The 25580-nt window shown below is 33.2% G+C and overlaps 3 protein-coding genes across 5 annotated transcripts in view; 2 read left to right on the top strand and 1 right to left on the bottom strand.

Annotated features, from left to right (window-relative positions):
• LOC136272044 (autophagy-related protein 9A-like) overlaps nt 1-12018 on the bottom strand; it is a 35127-nt gene extending 23109 nt beyond the window's left edge. The window contains exons 1-3 of one of the 3 annotated variants that reach the window (XM_066072797.1): nt 11866-12018; nt 11383-11506; nt 5378-5472 (exon numbers count right to left, since the gene is read on the bottom strand). The gene's annotated coding sequence lies outside the window, so the exon portion shown is untranslated. Of the gene's footprint in view, nt 1-5377; nt 5792-11382; nt 11507-11865 lie in introns of those variants that run through there. The other 2 variants (XM_066072799.1, XM_066072798.1) reach the window with 2 other exon arrangements.
• Nucleotides 1-25580, top strand: part of LOC117683449 (ankyrin repeat domain-containing protein 17-like) — a 199767-nt gene that overhangs the window by 61682 nt on the left and 112505 nt on the right. The gene's annotated exons all lie outside the window — the stretch shown is intronic.
• Nucleotides 14497-17918, top strand: LOC136272046 (platelet endothelial aggregation receptor 1-like). Its single transcript, XM_066072801.1, has 6 exons — nt 14497-14638; nt 15546-16028; nt 16455-16551; nt 17063-17115; nt 17424-17508; nt 17759-17918. Exons 1-6 carry the CDS (start codon nt 14590-14592, stop codon nt 17859-17861), a joined length of 870 nt encoding a protein of 289 aa, XP_065928873.1. The 5' UTR covers nt 14497-14589; the 3' UTR covers nt 17862-17918.

Below are 25580 nucleotides of genomic sequence, written 5' to 3'. Positions count from 1 at the left end.
TTCATTTTTTTTAAAGAGGGTGTCGCTTCTTATGTCTCATATTACCGGGTAATCACAATCTCAAAACCAATGTCTTTAAATAGTTTGTTTTTCTTATCGATAACTTTGCAACTCAGCTGACGGACCCCGTGTAATTTTTCGCATGGGGGGTCTTGTCACAACTTTTTGGTAGCGATAAGGATGCATTTGGAGATATTTTCTTAATTCAGCCGAGGCCTATACTTTAACAATTTGTTGCATGTACTCTAATAACAGTGGCGTCGGAAGCAAATTGAAGGGGGGGGGGGCTAAACTAATCATGAAAAACTTTGACAAGAATTCCCATAATCATGAAAATTCTAATCCGTGGGGGAGGGTATACCAATAACTCCATAACTCCAATCTTACCTGCCCAATTCCCCCCCCCCCCCCAAATCATGAAATTCCTAATCCGTGGTGGTGGTGGTGGGGGGGGGGGTGCTAGTATACCTACTATGACTCTAATTTTCAATATCACTATTAATATTTCATTCTCTTTAAGGTCTTTTAAGGAACAATTTTGTTTGTTGCGAGGAAAAAGTAGGGGGGGGGGGGGTTGAATCCTCCCTGTTGCTATGTTCCTAATGGTTAGGTCTAACTTGGCAAAAAAGTGGGGGGGGGGGGGGGGGGGCTAACCCTCCCGGTTCAGACGCCTATGAATAAAAATGCGTATATATCTTTATACATGTGTATTCAAACAAAGTCATTAAATGTAATTCTTTTCAGTTCTAAGAGGATATCTGAAGCCAATCGAATTCTTTACTCGCATCTTTTATACATTCTCTTGATAAAATGTACACCAATCCCATAATTTAATTTTCCGAAAAATAATACTCTATGAAATGTTGTTATCCAGAGATAATATAATTATAGGCCTACCTAATATTTTTTTTTTATTTATTCCGTCCCTATTTCGGCGATTACGGCTTGCCTTTACCTGCAGTTAGCTTTTTTTTATCAGTGACGTCACTGTTTCCATATAAGGTCATGTCAAAATTCGACAAACTTGTAGACTTTACATTTGTCAATTTGTATCATGACAGATGTGCTATTGCCGAGCCTGAAGTTACAAATGCAGAAACTACGGATTGAAAGTGTGAAAAGTTGAAGGTTTAATTAACTAATGAAAACAATAAAGTTGCAAAATGTGCATCATGCGAAGGAACTGAGTCAATCTTACACGTGTTTATGCCCGAGTTTTATAGGTTACACGATCAGAATTACACATATTCATGCTCAGGCTCACACATCAACACGATTGCATATTCGGATTTACAAGTTTACATGTCTGGATTTTTGAACACGATTACCCTCCATAGACAATAACACCTGTTGTGTATAGAACCCAAGATGAAAGACAATGCTGTGTATCTGATCAGCTTCCGTATATCGCACGAGTGATTTTTTTCATGTGAAATCACAAGGCCATTACCAGCTATACGGAAATAAAGTTGAAAAATAATTTATGAAATGCAGGTATATTTTTAATACATGTACAATGCTTGAATATAATTAAACAAGAGTTTGTTCATGTATTTATCTAAAATCTATAATATAAAAGTGATTTTTTGTTTATTTAATGCTACAGAAATAGCTGAAGTCCAAATTATTCGAGTCACCGGTAATATAGGGTTGTTGTTTACCACAGCACATCAACAGCGCATGTTTTTAGAAAAATATGATCTGAAATGTTTTCATTTCTCATTTTTAATTGGTTTAAAGTAAGGCTGTAAATTTATTGATAAATCAGAAAGTGTTTACAGATAACAGAAATAAGACGTTTAAGCTCCCGACATTTTAATATGATCGTCAGTTATAACATCACGCGTGTTTAGAAAAAAAACAAGATGAATTAAATTGATTTGAATTTTGATTATATATTAATTGATTATTAAATATTTTTGGTGAATTTATTTAAATTTATTTAAGTACAAATGAATTAAAAGGTACCCATTTACGTCGAGTTTTCAGATCACAAAAAAGTAACTTCACGTTGACAGCCTCGACAATTTTCTGGGTCCGTGCAACTTAAGTCGACATTCTTTTTTTTTTTAATGTGAAAAGGATATATATGTTTCAACCCTTGTTAAGCCATAATTTCAGGATCCGCGGGCATGCCAGCACCAAAGTTCTGAAAGTGTGGGTAGGGTGGTTGTGACAACATAAGATCATATGTCAGATCGGCATTAAAAAAAACGCCAATCTCCCTTTTTTGGTTTGATAAAAAGATAAAGGGGGGGGGGGTTAGGAAGCAGCTTTATATGGTACATTATCATCATCTACCTTTAATTAATGCTAACAAAACAATCTTACCTTTAGATAGGGATTTCAAATTGAACTTCATTGATGGTGATTTATTTACCCATGTACATCGATGTAAGTATTAATTCTTGTCACGTTGCACCGTGTGCGAATTAACATTTACATGTATACATACAGAACCTATGTGTGTAATACTTGCATCATTGCGAAATCTCAGTCAATTTCTCTAGGGGCAAATAGATTATTCATCAAGTCAATGGGTTCAAAACAGATTATAAATAGTGTGTTGTTTTAGTAGCAATAAAAAATTAGTTTACTTTGAGAGTGTGTTTCAATCCTTCAAACTTATACAACTTTAAAAGTGCTTGCATTTGCATGAAAACTGATCTTAATACAAAAGATAAAAAACAACAATATTTCAAGGGTTACATGTAAGCATGTATACATGTCCCCTATTATGTTCCGAGTTATTCATTAACATGTCAACATTAATTTCCAAACTACATTATATATTAACCCCTGACTTCCCCAATTCTAGTTTTCCAAATGTAATAGATGTCAACATCAATGAATTTTATAATTACTTGTATGCTACACTTTTATATGTATGTAAATGTAAAGCATTTTCATAAGTTACTTGTTATAAACTTCCTTTACATGTAACACCAACCTTTGGAGGGCAAAAATTACTCCTTTACGTGTTACACTTGTATCATCTATTTTAAAATCAACTCATATTACACATCTTTTTCATGATAAAGCTTGTTACATTTAGCACACCTTTTCACATATAACACTGCTCATGTACATATTACTTCTCTCTTTTGCTTTTTGACCACCCATAACGTGTTACACTCAATCCTTTACATATAATAACACTCCTTTAATCTAACACCAGTCATACACATGTAACACTCAATCCTTTCCATGTAATAATATAGAAATAGTGCCTGTTTGGGAGGGTAACAGCTGAAATTGACACCCCGAGAAAACTATTGTCAACCTCCGCTTCGTGTCGGTTGACAATGGTTTTCTCGGGGTGTCAATTTCAACTGTTATCCTACCAAACAGACACTATTTATTTTGTTATACTGAATATCTTAATTTTAAAGAAAACGTAACTGCTTTTACATAGGAATAACGTGAATTTTACGGCGAACCGTACGCGCATAATTTTCGCGCATGTAACAATTTTTAATGTTACCCGTTGCTAAGTGCGTTGCTAACGCTGAGGGTAATAGAAAGGATTATGAACTGCGTCTAAACCAATCAGATTTCAGTATTTAACATGAAAGTATAACAACATTTTTTGACATGTGACACCCTCCTTGACATACCCGTATAACACCGATTATATTTAAAGCACTTCTATATATGGAATAACCTTCATTGCAGGTACACCCTCTTTGACAAGTAACTTTCACTTCTTTACATGTAACACCACTAGTTGACAAGTAACTTTCACTTCTTTACATGTAACACCACTAGTTGACATGTAACTTTCACTTCTTTACATGTAACACCACTAGTTGACATGTAACTTTCACTTCTTTACATGTAACACCACTAGTTGACATGTAACTTTCACTTCTTGACATGTAACACCACTAGTTGACATGTAACTTTCACTTCTTGACATGTAACACCACTAGTTGACATGTAACCCTCACTTCTTGACATGTAACACCACTAGTTGACATGTAACTTTCATTTCTTTACATGTAACACCACTAGTTGACATATAACCCTCACTTTTTGACATGTAACACCCTCTTTGACATGTAACCCTCACTCCTTTACATGTTACACCCTCGTTGACATATATAACTCCCACTCCTTTACATTTAACGCCATCGTTGACAAGTACCTTTCACTCCTTCTTTACAGGCAATACTCTTTTACATGTAATAATGTTTGGTTTGTAACACCAGTCTTTTACATTTGAACACATGTACCACTTATTTAATATGTAACACTCCTAATTACATGTAACATCGACTTCCTCAATTGTTAAACACTCCCTTTTATACACCACCAATTCTTTACGCGTAACATGTCTATATAGATCTCACAGCATTTTTGTAAACACCATAAAATCAACTTTTTAAAAACCACCTTCGTGCAAGCTGAAAAGAACCTTAAAAGTTTGCTTTAAGGAAAAATAATTGTATTGAGTTTGACGAATCAAAAATAGCAAACGAATTTCACCATATATATGCAGTGCTTTGTCAAACGTTAGAAAAGATTACCTGCAAAGGTCCTGTATAGATATCAAACAGTAAGGTTAACCACTTAATAAACATTGTTAGTTTATCTAAAAAAAAATCCACTAGATACTTGTAGTCTGTCCTCCTTATCACACTGAAACCTCTATTTTGTGAATACTTTTTATCACTTTTTTGTTCTGTCTTTTTTTTTAAATTGTACTCCTCTGGATGTATTTGCATTCAAATGTTTGTTTATTAAATGTGCCTTACATACCAAAAATAAAGTGGTCTGAGCGAATTAATGAACTTGAACATTATAATGCTTATCCATTATAATTACATTTTAACCACATCTCTACCTTTGTTTCACTAATATGACCTAACAATCCCATTTTTCATTTTCTTCAAGTCGTTTATTTCAGACCCTATATGCATGAATTAGAGAATATCACAAATGATTTCGGGGTCGGTTATCAGGAATAGACCGTTTAAGACGTAGCCATCCGCATCGGTTCTAATTTTTTATTTCCACCAAAACTAAACTCATTTTACATACCCCAACAATATAATTTCTTAAGTATCATATTTGACATGTACCGTATAACAGATTTTTGATGAACCCCTTCTACTTAGAATTTTTCATTTTGGAAAGAATTTGTTAGAATGCGTTTTAAAGAAAAGGAGGGAGCCCCCCCCCCCCCACACACACATACCTTTTCCCTACACCATACATTCCGTAACGTTACGTTAGATTCCATCATTTTTTTGGAAAGGAAAAGATTACAAGAAGCAATCCCGGATTATCTATTTATAATAGACGTGATATCATCCACCCCCTTCTGATAAACCCTCTTACCTCTAATAAAGGAACAAACTAAAAATTATCTTACCTCTACTCGGAAGTATCCTGGCCATTTTGACCACAGTCTCACTGGAATAAAACCGACCGGTTCTCAGGTCATATCAGCCACTGTGTACAAGCGACCTAAAATATCAGGAAAATAATAGTTTCCTCGTTGAGTTCCTTCACAGGAAATGTTTCTATATCCCCCTCAATGCCTGATAAATTCCTCCCTCTCTACTTCTCCCCCTGTCTCACTATCGTTGCGTCTTTTAACCTGAGTGGTAACAGTCCCTCGGTTTTCCTCGAATATGAGTTCTCGCGACAAGTTATATGAATCAAATAGCTTAATATTGCTTGTTGATCATAGCGTATAGCGGCAATACAGGTGTTGAAATGACAGCCGGGGTTCGTTAACATGTTACCTTTGTATGTATTTTACCTATATCAGAGATATATACGTTTCCTGTCCCAGTGACGCGCGCGCGGGTTCATAATTTGACGTGTGCATGTTTTGTGCCCCCTCTCTCGCACCACTGCGTTCTATTACAGAAATTGAATTCCTTTAATTTCTATAGACTGTCTTACACGCAAGAATGTACTCAATAATGAATAAATACAATTGAAAACAACACATTGGCTCGTAGGAAAAAAGGCAACAGTGGGATTTGTTGTATTTCATGGAGAGAAAAAACCCCCAATAAGATTAATGTTATAAACTAAGAGATTTCCTGAGTCGTCTTGATTTAACATATTACACATATAGAATTCCCCTCCCCCCCCCCCACCCAAACATTTAAAAAGAAATGCACACGAGCATACATCTTTCAAACGTGTACTTGCTTCCGCGATTGTTGGCGTAAATCTGCAACATCCATCCTAGCAGTACATGTGTACTAAATAATAAATCTAATAGGCGTCGGAAACGGCCCCCCCCCACACTTTTTAGGAATTTCATGATCTGGGAAAAAATAATTAATTTTGTGGCAGGTAATTTTTTTGGGATAGTATAGGTGTACTTGTCTCCCCCCCCCCTCCCCGCCTCCCACGGATATGGATTTTGATGATTTGGGGGAAAAGTTTTGGTAGGTATGAAACTGTTTTGGAAGTATAGGTACACCCCCCCCCCCACCCACGGATTAGGATTTTCATGATTTTGGGAATTAGGTTTTGTCAAGATTTCTGAGGATCAGTCTAGCCCCCCCCCCCCCCCCCCCCACACACACACACTTTGAATTTGCTTCCGACGCCACTGAATATAAGATCTTATACCAAACCAAACGAAGATATATTTCATTTTGACTACATTTCCACCTACAGTACGTACAATCTATACAACTTTCACATTTAACAACTTTCACACTTAACAACTTTCACATCACAACCGTTTAAAAATACTCGACGAATACTAAAGGCTTATGGGTTAAAAAGAAATTGAAAAACTACCTTTTTTAATAACAATTCATTGAATGCCTAAACATTTTTGTCTTGAAACAATAAAAAAAGAGCTGATTGCTTATTAAAAATGAGATCATTTTTCAATTAGTGTTCATTAATGATAATTTATTAAATGACTTCGTGATATGCACACCTGACCGTCAATTTCATTTTTATGGTACATTTAAGTACACTATAACATCTTAGGGCGGTTAACGGTTTTGAATAACCGATGTGTTCGTGACTTATTCAACAACATGTCAATGTTGATTAGGCCAAGAAATAAACACAAAGTGTGTTTCCTGTTCCCTGATCTGACCGACTTATCGGCAACGATCGTAGATCTGACCGACTTATCGGCAACGATCGTAGATCTGACCGACTTATCGACAACGATCGTAGATCTGACCGACTTATCGGCAACGATCGTAACTTCTCGGGCCTTTCCGATGGATAGAAAAAAAACTGGAGAAGTTGCAATTGATTTCAAAGCACATGAATATCTTTCTTCTGAAGAGATAAGACGCAACAAATATGTCGAGGTAAATATAAAAAAGTAAGATATATGAAATGTTCGTTATTTACCTTGATGATTTTATTTGTTTTTAATCGTTTCAAGACAAAAGAGGAATAGCGCACTTGATAAACGATTTGGCCTCAAATATAGGACTTTTGCAAATATCAGACATTTTTTAATATTATACAAATATATTAAGCTTAAATATATTCAAAGAATCGCAAATAAGACAATTTCCATGCTAGAAGAGTCTTAATTATCTTACACGACATCATTAAGATATTCTGATTTTGTTAGGGATATATAGGAAAGTAGTTGGTATACGATAAAAAAATGGATATTTGACTATTAGAACCACTCTAAAACAAAGACATCCGATTAAAATTATGTTCTACAGGTATCGTAGTACACGTTTACATTTAATTAGTTTCGGTTTAACGTGGTCTTCGTACTGAAAATTAGACAAATTTTTCAATTAGTGTCTTTTCTAATACAAACATGCATATAGCCATATACATGTGCATAGTGAAAATACATCTTTAGAAAATTTTAGATGCGTGACCTAGTGGGAACGCGGAGGTCTTTTTGATTTTGTGGTCACTAGATCGAATCCACCAATTGCAAGTAGTAAATATATTTTTTTTTACATAATTGAAACATGAATATAATAGAGAAATTAAGTAACATGTATCTAATCTTCTGATTTTTGAAAAAAATATCTTGTTTAATTCAGACCGAGTATGAGCACATTCAATATAAACAGATCTCTTCATGAACACTATGCATATACTCTATTTACACATAGATCTATTACATTTTTTTAAACTTATCACGGTTCAGAATATCAACATACATTATACACAGAGTTTCTCGAATTTATGACAAATCAGTTGTTATAGTTACCATTATAAAACCAGTATCTAGGTTTCAAAAATCATATAGCTTTTTTTAGTAACAGGTACACAGATGTAGGCGAAATAATGAGAAAAGGCAATATGCCTCTTTCGTATATCATGACAATATCATATGTAGAAGTAAATAGTACGAAATAATGCAGACTGTGGAAAGTATTTTCTTTTTTTTCTTTTTTTGAAGTGGTTGGTATTGAAAAGTTTTGACAAAATGTAAAACTTTTTGTATGTCAACATTTCCCAAACAGTTAAACATAATACGAGGGTCAATCAAAAAATACGAAGACAATGTGGCTGTCTATCATATATTTTCCATGAAAGTCATACTTAACAGATTAATCTGTGCACCAACACTTATGTTATTGGTATGCGAAGTTTTAGTCCATTTGATGAAACGGTATTTTTGTTACCCCTTTTTAAAAACAACATGTTTTGTCACCACGGCGCACGGTAACGTTCAAAACATGACGTCAAGATTAAACACGCACAGTTTATAGATAAACCCCATCTTTATATCACGCTTAGTCTCTTGTACCTTTTTCCTTACAATTTAAAATGGCTCTAAACCACTTAACATCTTATTTGCACACATTTGTTCGAGAATCGTATATTAGTTCTTCACAGTTTTCATTTTCTAACCGTGTATCTCTTAGTTTACAGTAAGGATAACCCTGAACGCCGGTTGACGTTACTTATTTTTTTACCAAATATTTACAGATATTTTACTCTCTTTCGGACAGTTTGATATTCAAAATACCACCCCTACAAAATTTATTACAGTTAAACACAAACTTGCAAATAATTGTTGACTTATTTTTTGCACCATTGAGCATTTTCACAGCTTGTATTGTCCTTTTCCTGAGTTAAATCTGTTTTGTTAGTACTTCTCGTTGCGCCGTGACGTCAAGCGACGTCGATGTTTTTAGTCAATTCTAAAGATGACTATCTGTCTTTAGTTACTAATATCTGTTCGAAAAATCAAAACATCCCGTCATTATTTGGAACACAGAATACCATGACCATACTTAATTTGAGGTTTCAATATTATTTGGTTTTTAGCCTGATTTATAGAGATATTACTTTCAACATTATATAGTTTATTGTTGACATAACACACATTTTGACCGTGCGCCGTGACCTCATTTTGGCATGATTAGATTCTTAATAATTCTTAGAAGTAAAGGAATATATTAACTTTTTATATTGGAAATTGTTTGAAATTATTGTTAAATTATGTCTAACAAATTTAGTAATGATATGACGTTAAGTAACATAGCTATGACAAAAGTCTTCGTATTTTTTGATTGACCCTCGTACATGTATGTTTATATCAGATCGAGAAAAGGCGGGTCAAAGTAGACATCTAACAATTAATCTACATACCATCAATATAAAATATACAAAATGAATGTCAAACAATTAAATTACAAGGCATTTCATTTTACGTGAGATCGAGTTATTTCCCTTAATCACCTAATTTACCGGTATTCTGTAGGAAGGTATGAAGAGTAGTCTCCATTTTTTTCACTAAAAGTCGGGATCAAATCTAAAGAAATGTCTTAAGCAAAATCCGATAATAGATGGATATTATGTAAATAAAAGATGGACTGAAGAACGTACTCAATCATTCTTGACAAGTTAAAGGTACGACCCTCTGGTAAGACAATTTTAAATAACTCCCACAAGGATTCACGAAGCTAATTCCTTCATACAAATATCAATACACGTGTGAATGAATAAAATTCGATTCCGATAGATATGCTGATTTGTGTACATTTCAATTGTATAATTTTGATATCAATTTTCAAATATTGGACATTAGACTAAGTACAAGTATACACATGCACTGTTATAACCACTATTGAAAATAAAACAACTTTTGAAATAAATTATTTCAATAGTGGTTGAGAATATAAAATAATAGAAATAGCTGTGCAATATGACCTTAGTTATGTATTACCACGGTATATGTATCAGTATGAAACAAACACGACTTTGACAAGATATGAACGGATTATCACTATTATCATTAATATCATTTCCTAAGGAAACACACAGAACCTGAGGTAATTAGTTTGACATACCTTTAAAGATTACACACACATGAAATCCATCACAGATAGATAACCAGGATAGGAAGCGGATATTCCCAAAATTAACAAAATATTTGGCGCGCAGGATTGAGTAAGATATAGATGCTTTGATTTAAAACATGATGTGAATTTTTATATAACATTTCTTATACAGACAAGAAAACGATTAAAAAAAACCACCATCTCTCATACTCCCACAAGCAAACCGACACCGATTCTGGTGGTTTGATTGTTGAAATGCTAAATGCTTAAGACAGGGATTTCCCCATACCTTGGTAACAGATGGTAAAAACAAATAAGATTTAAAGCAAAAGACAATACCATTTCGTTTTCAGTATTGATCTCAGTGTCAGATGCTGCATTAAGATGCTTCGATAAACATAAATGAACGCCGCGCTAAATCTGTACTTAAGCAGGTATATAAGAGTCCTCCATTTTGTGACGTACTTTCTTCAAAATTAACAATACCATTACGAATTGACTATGACATCATACATGTGTATTATTTCTATCCCTTTTTGGATGAGTAACACCATGACCCGATAGGTTAAAACGATAAACATAATATACGGATATTAAATTACTGTTCTACGAATTCATTTTATAAAGTGCACTTTATTGCCAAAAATTTTGCAATATGCAAATCTTTAAACGGTTATTTTTATAATTTTAACAAATTATCTAAAGGTATCCAGGCCACCTCCCAAGTATTTCCCTTGTTAACGTTTACTCTGAGCGAGTTCGATCACAAACTAAGGTTGTCATAGTTCGACTAAAATGAGATCGAACTCAATTTGGTCTGACTGAAATGAAATTATTTGGTCTGACTGAAATGAAATCGCCCCTTATCAATCACCATTAGCATAAAAAATTGATTTATGAAACAGAATTCTGTATAGAAAACATTTTGAATATGTCACATAGTTTCATATGAAATTTCAGTTAATAGTATTAAGTGAAGAAGAGCAATGAAGTTAGTAAAATAAAATATTTCAACATTTTAAAAATAATATCTCCTCCTATACATTCTTTCTGCAAACAGGGCTTTCTTTGAGTATACTATTAAGACAACATTATACAAACATATACCATATACCTAGTAGTGTATCAGCCCTGATACACGTGTTTTGGACTAGGTGAGACAGCAACCGAAAGCTATGGCTGTATCCTCGGGGCTGATATTTCTCTGTCTCAGCCCGTCGTCAAGGTGGTGTATTGCCCTCAAATTTGAAATCGATAATTTCCATATATATCTGCTTTAAATTAAGACTAGTTTGTGAAATAACGATAGAATTACGAATATATAATACAAATTATCACCTTACACGTCGAAATATTTTTATTTATTACCGAAAATTGAAAAATAATAATTCAAAAATAGCGCCAAAGAGTGATGAGTATCCAAGTAAGGGGAGGTAACCCACACAACGGTTGTGTATTTAGAATAATAGCACGCTTTATTTAATATCAATCAACCTTTAAATTATGAAGGATATAGAGATGGATGGAACGAGACTTAATCTTAGAAAACCAGAGATTAGACTAAAAATGAAGGGGTTAAAAAAATGGACGCACTTACATGTATATAAACGTTCTCAAACAACTTTCTAGTTGCTATAACAGTATGGATCTTTAGGAATGGAATCTGACGGGAAACTTACGAAATCACAGTGAAAGAATTTTACTCATAACGAAGCTGCGTAGGAGGGAAGTTTCTCTCTCGATAATTTTGAATTCTAGAAGATAGTGCTTCATTTCAGACGACAGACTCCCTTTTACTGTATTTCAAATGACGATGGTTTGTCAACAAAGTCCGACAACTCTTACAGTTTTAATACATATAAAAAGAAATAAAATCGAACAAGTTTTGTAAATCCGAAATAAAAACTATAGCTTCTTCATGATACATTATATTCCTTGTTTGGAATTTAAATTTGAATTAAAGTCTTTGATTTTAGATATATGATATAAACAACATCACACTTTTGTTTTGATCTTGTCCCTGGTATCAGCCCTCGGATGGTATAGTCCAATCCACACTTTGCGAAAGTTGTTCCCCTTTGCGGGGTCAACCCAAAGGTCAAAAGGGAAAAAACAACTTTTCCCTTCTTTATGCAACCAAATATTTGGGCGACCTGTGAAGAAATCTCTTGGAATTTAACTTATTCCTTTGATGTGTGGGTTGCCCCAACTTGGGGCAATAAAATTCACAGCGAAAACGGACTTCTAAAGTCAAATGACGAAGTTACAACCCTCTCAACTACAAAGGTTACAGTGAGAAATATATGGGGTTTTCCCCAAAGATGGCGGCCAAGGGACATAACTTTTGTAAAGTGTGGATTGGTCTATCGGCCCGCGCCCTTCGGACTTGGTCCGATACCAACCGCTCGGGCTGATACCAGGGCCGAGATCAAAACAAAAGTGTGATATTCTATATGGGTCATGCTATGTTATCTGATCCCTTTTTTGCTGTCTACCAAAAAATTGCTTTCTTTGATGGTTTACACGGGGTTTGATCTTGAAGATAACGGTCATTGCTTACTAAAAATTCATTAACCTTCTAGCATGATCTGACGCTGTTATGCTTGTTTTTTGCAATCTTTCGATGCTATTTTTATGAACATTAAAAATATATATTGTTTAGATAATACAGTATTCTATTTTTTAAATATAGAATGTCAACATTGCAAAATTGGGTTTGATAAAGAATTTTATAGCATATTTGCATTCCTTCATCTTCAACAGATGCTACATGTACATTCATCAAAATCAATCATCTTAAAAAATTTGATAAATATGAGAAAATTCCGATTATATCTTGCACAGATTTAAATTTCGTAAAATAATCTGTCAAGATATTGATCTCTTTAGTTTTGTTAAGATAATTCAATTGATAAGATCTTTATTTTCATAATTGACGTCTTTTAAAGACATTATACATAATTTAAACATATTTAGTTGAAAATTCAAATGGATTGGGTAATAGGCAGAACCAATGAAAACTCTCTCCAAAAATCAAATTTATCATACCTTCATGTCAAATACTGAAATCTGATTGGTTGAGACGCAGTTTTTACCGTGTAGTCAGTTCCATTACCGTTGGCAATACACTTGACAACGTTCGAGTAACACAACACATTTTCACATGCGTGTAAATAATGCGCCTACGATTCATAATTAAATTCTAGTTTATTTGTTGAATAATTATTATTTAAAAAAATTAAAAGCAGTTAAGTTTTCTTTAAAATGAAGACATTAAATATAATAAAATAAATAGAGTATGTTTAAGAGCTCAAAAGTTGAAATTTAAACCCTTCGTGAACCATTGTTAACCTCCGCTTCGCGTCGGTCGTCAATGGTTTTTTCGGTGTTGTCAATTTGATTTGTTAAATACCCCCCAAACAGACATTATTTATATAAACATGTATTACCATAAAACTTACCTATAATGCTACATGAGTACCGATCACTTATATACTAATTAAAAAAATGTTTGTCATTTATACATGTACATGCATACATGTACAACTCCACAATGAAACAAGTAATTTAGAAAAAAAAAATAAAAAATAGCTAAGAAAAAAGTCGTGGTGAGTCAAACTCTTCAATTCAATTGCAATACTTCAGTTCATATCCCTAAGAGACGATCTTAAAATATGAATGATAAAAAAAGAGATAACTTACTTTTAACGAAAATTTCACTTACTCTCATTGTTCCTTAAACGACTTTTCTTAATGTTATTTTTTTATCATTATTTCAATTTTTCACTTTTGAATTGAATTTTTCCCCAGAGTTTTATCTAAAATCACTGCGTGGGAATATATCTATTTTTGTCATTCTCTTTTTTTTCTATGATTTTGTTATTTGTGCAATGTCTTTCCCCTTTTCTATGAGTTTGTTGTTTGTTCATTTCTTTTATGTTTTGAATGGTGAAAGTTAACAAAACTAAATAAAAACAGGCATTTACTCAAGATGAATCAAATCAGTCCACATGCACTTGTTTCAAATAAAAGTTCATCCTGTAATATTACTATATAGGGTGAACCTTTACATGTATTACCGGAACAACTGCCTGTGAATCAGTCCCTCTTTGAGCCCCGATCTCCAATCTAGTACGACCGATCTACTGATTCAGCCAGTCATTAATTGTCGCTTTGTTTTCAATCATACTAGTATTGTAAAGTACATCTTAATACAATATATCTAAAATCCGCTTTGGCCGGAGATGAGGACTAATAAATAACACATTTTTAAAATAATAATTTACACCGAGACTAAGAAGTTTATTAACAGTGTCGCGTGATGATTACTGCTTTGATTTTGTTGGCGCTTCACTGCCAAGCCATTCAGGGTATGTTTTTTTTTTAATATCAATTCTTTTTTCAAAGTTCAACATAGTGAATATGAAACCTTTGTAACGTTTAAATATTTTTATGACCAGTTTATTTGTGAAAACTATAAGGTACAAAGTTAATGGTAATCCAATATATTTTGAATAAACATATGTATATCAGGTAAGACTATATATAATTGTCAATTCAAACCACGAAGTCCGCATGTTACCCGTGAACCAAGTCTAATGGTTCGTCGCCATTTTAAAACTATGTTCATATCCTTGAAAATGAAGAGCTTTGTAAAGGGATAAGGGAAAGTGCTTGTATCTAAATTTTAAAACTTATATGTTTCGATTTTTTCCGTTACTGAATAAAGTTTATAGCTAAAAAAAAACAATATCTAAAAATTGAAGGCAATTAGAGTAGGTGTCATATATCATATCACATATATCAATTTCCGGTAGTTTTGGTACGTTGTTAGACCTATAAACTTCTATTGTTGTGCTAAATTAGATTGATTGAGTCCCAGGTATTTATGAAAAATAATTTGTTGTTTAAAGTATAGGTATACTGTAGAGGGAAACAATATTGTGTAGCTGCATGCGCCCTATACTATACTATATGAAAATTGTAGAATCGATCTTTTGTGCCTAATAACGGAAAATTTCTATTATTAACTTGTTGACCACCTAGTCCACCTAAAGAGGCTGGGTGGTCAACAGATAAACCATCAGATCTACCTTAAACTTTGGCATTTGATAATTTTGGCCATATTCTAACATTCAGTACAGGAAAATACCAATAATTTAGCATTGCTATTTTAACATTTCCTGAAAGCTTGATATAAAGCTCTTCTGGACAAGGAGGTACGTATAGCCTAAAAATTGCCATAACCATTCAGCCCTGTTAATTCCATGGTTGTAGGTCTTTATGACTCGGAGTGTCCCGGGAACTACTACGGATCAGACTGCAGTCTAAGCTGTGGAAAATGTGGCGGGAACGGAACGTGCTACAAAACAAACGGAATCTGTAAAACTGGTTGCCTATCTGGGTACGCGGGTCTCTCGTGCCAAGACAAATGCCCGGATACATGTGGAGGAGACGGGAGCTGTTCACCAACTACTTTGTTTTGTCGGGACGGGTGTAAAGCTGGGTACACGGGCCTACTTTGCGGCTCGGGTGATTCGAACACGACGAGTATGAAAGAGTGTTCGAATTGTCTACAACCCTGTGGTTCTAACGGGTGTATTTACGGCTGTGTGACCGGGTTTTATGGCTTGTACTGCAGCTTGAAATGTGTTTGTCTGGTAGGAGTTCCTTGTCAACAAAACAGTGGGAGTTGTATCACCCAAAGAGGGAATTCCTCTCCTACTGCGGCACCTGATGTCATAGTGACAACGTCATCAAGTAAGTCGTTATATATATCTTTTATTTATTTATGTACAATTATATAAATATTGGGTAAACTATACATGGCTTTACGGTGCTTTAATCACCTTTGTTTGGTGTCTTTCTACCTACCCTCTAAATATGATGGCGCATATTTTGAAATTTACATAAAATTACATTGGTTGCAAATCAACCAGTTGATCATGAAGAAAAGTATTCCTCCTTTAATCCAAATGTTTCATTTATCTAACTAATATCTGTTGTGAGGGTAGTGTTGGATGATCTACTGATTTTTTTTCAATGACCGTATGAATTATTTAAAATCATTATCGTAATTTATTTTACTTAGATATACAGGGACAAACTAGGGCTACATAAGTAATCAACTTACTGATGACACATTTTATGCGTTTATATGTAGATCTTAACACTGTATATTTTCAGCATCGGTTGTAATAGTATTGGTACCTGTAGCTGTAACGATTTCAATCATATCATTGGCCTTAGGAATCTCTCTCATCGGTTGTTGGCTGTACAAAAGGTAAGGACACTTACATGTACTTAATATTCGTGGATACCAATGTTTGTGGATTTAGTAAAAATCACAGGTTTAACGATTAATGAATTCGCGGTTTGTGATCTTTACGCGCTATATTTTAAGATATCATCAACTCAACAACGAAACCACGAAAATTGGTATTCTATCAATAAAAGTATTCCAAAGAGACTACACAAAATACTATTAAATACATACTTGTTTTATTAATGAACACAATGTTTATGATATAAGAAAACTATACTTTTTACATCATAACCACCCCTCCCCCTCCCTTTTTGTCCCTTCTTTCCAAAAAAGGGAAATATTCTATTTCAAGAACATTAATTGTCAAGTTCCTTCCTTGGAAGTAAAAAAACATGTATATAAGCAATACATCCATCACACATTCTAGTATCAAACATGTATAGACAAGCCTACACCGACAAAACTAAACCATCAACATTCAAACTAGTGAAACGTGGTGCTAAAGGTATGTTTTATGTTAAACTTTCAGACAAAGCCACCAGGGCTATCCAACATACGAGGACCCGATCATGACAACCGGAGGTAAACGTTTTGATGATTTTTACTCGGCAAATTGGCGTGAGGTGTCCTTGGTTTTACATCGCTTTCAAAACCAAAAGCTAAATACATGATTGACACCTTTATGGAATCGGACTTTTAAAAAAAGTTGAATTTTAGCTACAGTCATCTATTTTTAGAATTCTCTACAATACAATCGTTTAAATGATTTATCAACATCTATACAGTTGCAGTTTACTTAGATTAGCGATGTGGCTGATAAGCTTTAGCACATTGATGCATGATTTCCTGACTGTCATATCTTGTGAAAATGGTTCATTTTCGCTACATAGGTCTACCATACAATAGACCACAGGAGGCTGTACCTAACTCACAGAGTTACATAGAAATTGACGGCGCCGCTTCTTCTCTCTATGTGTACGTACAATTAATTCATAAATAATTTTAGCAAAACTGGTTACTTTAAAGTACATCAGTAAATTGATTTAAACATTTTTTGTGATATTCTAATTTTTTAAACGATTATATAAAGTACGTTTTAAAAATGTTTATTTTCTTTTAAAATGAACCCATAAAAAATTAATGAAGAAAAATACACAGTGGATGTTAATAGCAGACACACATGTAATTATATCTAATTTGAGTCTACATGTTTATTTGTTTGTAGGGATGAGCTAGACAGCCCACATTACACAACCATTGAAGAATCTCGCGTGCATATATCAACCAGATCAGCAAACCCATACTTGAATGATTCCGAATATATATAAACAGCGTAAAATTCTGTTCAAGAATACAATTTGTCAATTACATTTTGAAAAAGTCAATTTATTTATCAGTTCGGACTCTCTGAAAGACGACTTCTCTATTTCGCCAGGCTCTTTTTTTAAAACACATCTTATCTGATCTGGGACAGGTCCAATATTAATTCAGGTTAATGGAACAAAAGAAATTCCATCTTTATATAAGGCTATGCTCTCTGATCAAACTCTACAAGTCAAGAACATGAAGGAAATGGATTCCAGTTCTTTGCTTCTACCAGCTCGAAAAACCCTTCAATACACGATGATTGTACATGCAGTTCGTCACAGTTCGCCAATACATGCTACGATATTTCCACCTATTTATTGATGATTCCAATATTTTTTCATAAGTAAACTATATGTTAATTTTTTTAGGTGTATTTTTGGTTATTTTTGTGTGGTTTATTGCATTGGCATCTGTATTCATTTACATTGTAATGTCAGCACACACGCTCCTGCATATATACAGGCAACATATTAAATGTATCAGTCAAAACAATACACGTAGAAATGTTACCGGAAGTCACCATGTGTCACTAATCGGAGGACCCATCAGTCGGGAAATATTTTATCCGGAATTCTTACGGAACATAATGTCACCGATTTTTGCTTCCACTTCGTCATAAATGTCAAAGATGACTTTTACCCCACCAACCTGGCCATAAACATGTCCATTAAAATGCCAGGCGGACGATATTTGGTCATTCTTTGCCAATTTATTGATGAGTTTGGAGTTAAGTTTCGTTACATTATCACTGAGACGATAGGCACCCTTAGATTTCCTTTATATCTCCGACCGTTGTTTCATTATAGCCGATTTTGCATTGGTGTTCTGTAGTCTTACTAAAATTATTGGTCGGTCATAGCCTTTTCCGCCTGGGATACGATGTATCGCAATGATGTCTTCATTATGCAGGGTCGCATTCGTATTTTCTTTGATCAAAGTTTGCACAACAACTTTGGTATTCTCGGCCGCTTGTTTTTTCACCACACGGACTTTAATGTTGTTTTTCCGCGAATACTGTTCGTTCCAATTGGCCTTACTGTATTAATTTTGTTTAAAAAATATGTTTATTATAAGATCGCTTTTTCTCTTTGCATTTTCTTTCTTACATAAAAGATATCAGATAAAGAAAACAATGAAATTAATAAATAAATTTTAAACCCCAATGAAAGATTTTGCTTTGAATTTATAACAGATGACTTCATTCATTGAAACAGATAAAAGTGCTTTGTTAATATAAAAACTGGATTCAACCAATAACATTAAAACAGACCAGGAAATCCTTGTTGAAAGTTTTTTTCATTAACAATAACGTCTTATGCGAAATATGTGATTGTAGTATAATTTCTGTATATAAACAATTAGTTGATTACACATCCGCAAAATGTCCTACAGTCGAAAAATTGATTGAGGCAGTGAACTTTCGGAATCTCCCCCTATCACGGAAGTTTTTGTAAGTTTAACACCCTTGGCAAAAACTCTCTACTTGCACCTAGAGAGGTAATGAGTGGGGTTTATTTATTTCAAGTTATAAGTAAATGGTAACATTTATTCAAAAATATTTCCAAACGTTCATGGACGTTTGTGAAACATTTTGTAGATGACCTGATATAAGTAGATCGCGTGGACACCCCGTACCCAAAATGTCCTAAAATACACTTTTTAATTCATGAAAAAATCGATGTTTACCTTCACACATTCAAATTAACTCGATCATTGGTTTACAGAAAAATTGCCAAACGTATGCGGATTAATTACAAAAACTACTCTATAAAACGTTTCTAATTTTTGCACTCTAAATATACCCCAATTTGGGTATTAAATCCAAGACAGAATATTATACATGTACATTTGTATCCCGTTTTGGGGATTGTTTCCAACCTGATTATTGTCAAACGATTACGAGAGAGTACTGTGCATTATTACTGTTAGACCTAGACCATGGAGTTGGATATGTAACGTTCTAATCAAAACTGATATATATTGTGATTTAACAATGCACAATAATAATTAAATCAAGTATCTATAAATAAAATAATTCCTTTGTTAACAACATTAGCATTCATGCATTTAAGGTTTTGAACTTAAACCATTATCCATTCTTTGACAATGATATAGATGTAGACAAGGCACACAATGCAGGATGAAAATCATGAAATTTATGACAAAGACAATTTTCAGCTGTAACATGAAAAATTTGCTGGTTTGCAAGGGATGCTTGGCTTGTGAGGATGTGTGTCCTTGTTTTCAACTTTTGTGTCTTAAACTTATCGGCCTTAATAGAAAACAAGTTGTGTAGATTTATGATTTTAATAATAAGAAACCACAACTCTTATGATAGTAGAAAACAAATTTATAAAGAACAATAACTCAATCAATTTAACAAAAACAAATAATGAATGATTAATAACATTTTAAATCAGAAAATATTGCAGCTCAATTGCCTTAACTTGCAATTAATATTACTAACACTAAGATGACTGGATTTACACATACGTACCTTAAAAGAAAAAAAAATTATAATTGTTATAAGAAAGACAAAATAAAATAAAATGACGCTTTGCCATTTTATAACACAGAAGCGGTTTCCATGACATTTACACTGCCTGTTAACTTTCTTAGTACCCATGTGACTTGACCGCACCCTTTTCTTACCTAAACTAATTCGTTGCCAGATTCCTAATTTCTTTTCTCATAACTCAAACAGTGATTACATACATGAAATATTTGATGTATCAATTAATTACCCAAGTGCTTGGTCCAAATACTAATTTGTAATCAAATAAAATGTAACAGGTCATTCAATAGAGACCACCTTGAAGACACAATTCGTAACTAAAGATCAACATTATCATAAAAAAGACCATAAGTTATCTAACATTTGACCTTGCTCTGGATATCGAAAATATGACATCGAAATTCCTTAATATTATGAACTTGCAATATAATATGAAAATAATACAAACAATTGCATATTACAGCTATAGAAACACGTGTACAATGCTTATCAACAATGTCACAACTCATATGTTTTTGTTGTAAGTTGATTCTATTTTCGATTTTAAGGACACCTATTTATAATTTGTTTGTGAATACGTGTATTTGAGATTTATTCATATTTTGATGCTACCCAATCATAACAGTATTCGGATAAAATATAATTTAGCTGAGTTTGTTTATAAATTCTAAAATAACTCTAAGATAATTTCTTTTTTATCAATGTTCATTTTGTGCCACAAATGTCATTTAGGTGAAAGTTGATTCCATATGATGTATTTATTATATATTGACCGGTATTGCCCGATAATACAGGGTATGCAAATATCATACTTAATACATAAAACAATGCAAATTATAAGGAACACTTGTTTTGATCTGACATTAAAAAATGACTTCTGGAACTAGAATATACTTCTAAAGTTAGCAGAGGAAAAGATTGACATTCTTATAAAAATGCATGTATTGAACACGTTGGGCTTAATATTACAGGTTTCTACAATTATTAATTAATTGTGGTATTTGAAAATGCAAAACATTGTACACTAGTAATTGAAAAAAAAAATGTTATTGATAATATACTTGTTTAGTCATAAATCTAATTCAAATAAATATAGATTTTCATTTACAAGTAGCTTGTATTTTGATTTTACTTGTTATGAGGTGGAATTGAAAAGGGTGAACATGAAACTTGCACTTAATATTAAGATGATATTATTATTACTAGGCTTTTTAAGGCTTACATGGAGCTGGAGAAAGTATTAAAGGGCCGACTTCTGAGGACAGACATTAGGAAATTATCTCCATCAGAAAAGACTCCGGGAGACCTATAAACATGCACTACTTTTATGCACAGATAGAGGCAAGGTAAAGCAATTCTGAAGTTAACACTATTCTACTAGCGTGAATCAATTTTATAAACATTAAAACCCTTCACATTTTAAATAATTAACATTGAGTTTCTTTTCATTTTAATGAAAATGTATAACCTGGCAGCAAGCAAAAAAATCAAAATGACAATTTGATTCATAGTGTTTAATTACCTAACGGAAGGCAGAGTAAAGGTGTTGCCTAAAAAGTTGAAGTCAAACAAACCGCCAGCTGCAGGTGCAAGTTAACTATTTTATTGCAGAATGTTGACGTCTATTGATCATATGCTATAAAAAAAACATTTTTTAATTAAGGAATGAATTCAATATTTTTTAGTTTTATACGATATAAAATGGTTTGGGGCAGTTTACGCTTTATAAACCGCAAAGCGGTTTATAAAAAAGCGTAAACTGTTCCAAACCATTTTATATCGTATAAAACTAATAAATATTGAATTCATTCCTTATAATTTAATTTATTTGCGATCAATTGTTGATAAAAACGGTCATTTGATCTATAAAATGACATCAAATTGTATAAAATTCAAACGTAACGTCAGGCGGATTGATACGTTTTTGACGTTTGTCATACTATGACGTAGGCAACATTCTTTATACGATATAAAATAAATTTTTCAACCAATCAGAAAGCGTGTTACAACCAGAATTAAATTATAACAGATTATATTAAAAAAACGTTTGGATCGAAAGAGCACCTCCTCAGAAGAGAAGTTACAAGGGCACATGATGTCAACACTCTAGACAATCGGCATAGACCAGTTCCAATAACCCAGATGGAACAAAGAATCAGGAAAGAAGATATTGAAGCATCTCATAGACAGGGCCAGATTTAAATGAGATTCATTTAGATACTTAATGCCACATTAGTTTTGTACACGACACAAGATGGAAGTATTTGTCTATTTTTCTTTCTAAGTCTGTGGTTAATCCAATAGACACATTTTACGCAATCAAGATATCACGCAAGAAGACTAAATTAAGAAGTTAAAAAAAGAAACCAAAAACCAAAAACCAAAAAAAAAAAAAAACAGTGAGAAAAACAGCTCTATAAGTATGCAATTTTATTATACAATGTTCTTCCAATCACCAGCCCTAATTGATTAAGAAATAGTACAATGTACTAGAATTGGCATCAATTTACAGTTAACTGCTGAAACCATTAACTTACTATCCATTTCACTTTCTTCTAGTATACAATTATCTTAGATGTATTCATGATATAGAGTTTTATAGGAACATTGTGCAAAAATTGCATGATGGTAAAGTGAAATATGAAAATTTATAACCCCAAGAAAAATCATACTTCCCGAGGACTTTGCCGTAGGGAAAGTGAGATTTTTTGGGGAGAATAAATCTCTATGTTTTCCGAACAACATATGATTATACAAAATACGACAATTATTATTGGGTGTTTATGACCTTTCTGTAATCTAAAACGTCGTAATTGTTTTGATTTTTTTATTTCTCTTATTCATTTCATATAATCATAGACGGAAGTTGGTTTTATATTTTTGTTTCATCACATATGATTATATCGTATATTTAAAATGGAAATCCCCAGATTTACGTAGAGGTTAAATATAGTATTATTCCTCGGGAGACACGACCTTTTGCCCTGCCACGTGACTTTCTAGAATACTGAGTCGACGAGTTATTAGAATAAATACTATTGTTCTCTAAACGGCGAATAGGTAATATTACGAGAACTAGGATATAGTAATACTATAGGTTCATACATATACTGTGCAATTCTCAGCGTCAAATGAGCTTACTAGGGTATTGCATCATAACTATTATTATCAATTAAATTGGTAATTCTCCTTGGTTGTCGTCAAAATCAGCAGAGGTAACACCGTCGGTAATGTTAAAAAATCGGTACTTTTGATAAGCTGTCATTTTAAAATTATGCTATTATTGTTATGATAATTTTTTACCATTTAAATGATAACTTATTGAAATACGGTGCATTTTTATAATACTTGATGTTTAATTTAGACAAGATACTAAACAACTACTATTGTTTGATGTCTTCGAAAAATGCATGCTTCTAGGGGGAGACCATTGAGGCTCTCCATCAGCGTAAAAATCAGGGTGATATTGGTTAGAAATTGCGTATTCTTAACGCAATCCTATGGCACTTTAACGCAGAAGACCCTAATACCTCTGCTATTTAGTTTAAATTGGACTTATGGGGGTTCATGTTCGAAATACATCATTCATATTAGAGTGTATATCATATACTTTACATGAAATACATAGATATCACAATATATCATCAACGAAATGAAATGAATTTAATTCGAGTTTTCTAGGTTGTTAACTATGTATTTAAATTGAAAAGAGAGAAGAAAACAGACCCTTTTTAGTCACGCGATTATGTTATCAAACCCTGGGCATGAAATACTAAGTGTGTTCTCGGCCGGAAAAAATTCTTGGTATTTAAAAAAGATCCCCATATTTGGATGTTTTTTTTTCAAACCACCGGTTTCCTATTACGCTAGACGCAGAGGAATCTTTGGGATCGCTGATTACACGTATGGTATTGTGCGAAATAGTTCGAAATTTATTTTTAAATTGACTTGTTGAATTTATTTCTTTCAAAGTTAGTACATGAACATTGTATTGGATCGATAACTTATCACTCGTTTTGCAAATATTCTTTGAATTTATAACAGATGACTTCATCTCTCCATTCATTGAAACAGATTAAAGTGCATTGTTAATATAAAAATTCATATTGGATTCAGCCAATAACATTAAAACAGACCAGGAAATAACACTGTGCCGGATAATTATGCCAGTGCCAAGGTGGCATTTTTGCACCCGCTTAAGCTGCATATATCGAAAAATTCAAATATGCCATATGATAGACCATTGCTTAAAGAGTTAACAACCACCTTTGTTATCATTGTATCTCACCTGTCAGGTGAGATATTTACCTTTCAAAAATAAATTCCTATAGGAAAATAATTTTTCCCATAGAAAAAACAATATTCCTATAGGTAATTTGAAATTTCCTATCGGAATACAAGAACTTCCTAGAGGAATTTCAATTCCGATAGGATTTGATAAAATCCTATAGGAACACCTAATGTCCTACAGGAAAACTTCATGTCTGAATCAAATTCCTACAGGAATTACCATTCTCCTATAGGAAATATAATTCCTGTAGGACTTTTAAAAATCATATAGGATTGTCAATATTTCCTGTAGGAGAATCAATTCTCCGATGGGAATTATCATTTTCCGATGGGATATTGATTTTAAAAGGTAAATATCTCACCTGTCAGGTGAAACACACTAAAAACAAAATTGGTTACATACTCTCTAGACAATGTTTTATCATTTGGTATACATGGATTTTTCCGAAACTGTATCTTAAGCGGTTGCAAAAATGCCACCTTGGCACTGGCATAATTATCCGGCACAGTGTTAAATGCTTGTTGAAAGTTTCCTTCATTAACAATAACGTCTTATGCGATATATTTGATTGTAGTATAATTTCTGTATATAAACAATTAGTTGATTACACATCCGCAAAATGTCCTACAGTCGAAAAATTGATGGAGGCAGTGAACTTTCGGAACCACCCCCTATCACGAAATTTTTTGTAAGTTTAACACCCTTGGCAAAAACTCTCTTCTTGCACCTAGAGAGGTAATGAGTGGGGTGTATTTATTTCAAGTTATAAGTAAATGGTAAAATTTATTCAAAAATATTTCCTTACGTTCATGGACGTTTGTGAAACATTTTGTAGAAGACCTGATATAAGTGGATCGTGTGGACACCTCGTAC

The sequence above is a fragment of the Magallana gigas genome, chromosome 10 (assembly GCF_963853765.1).
Source record: "Magallana gigas chromosome 10, xbMagGiga1.1, whole genome shotgun sequence".
Classification (NCBI taxonomy): domain Eukaryota; kingdom Metazoa; phylum Mollusca; class Bivalvia; order Ostreida; family Ostreidae; genus Magallana; species Magallana gigas.
The sequence above is the reverse complement of the archived record's forward strand: the minus strand, read 5'-3'. Positions and strand labels throughout refer to the sequence as shown.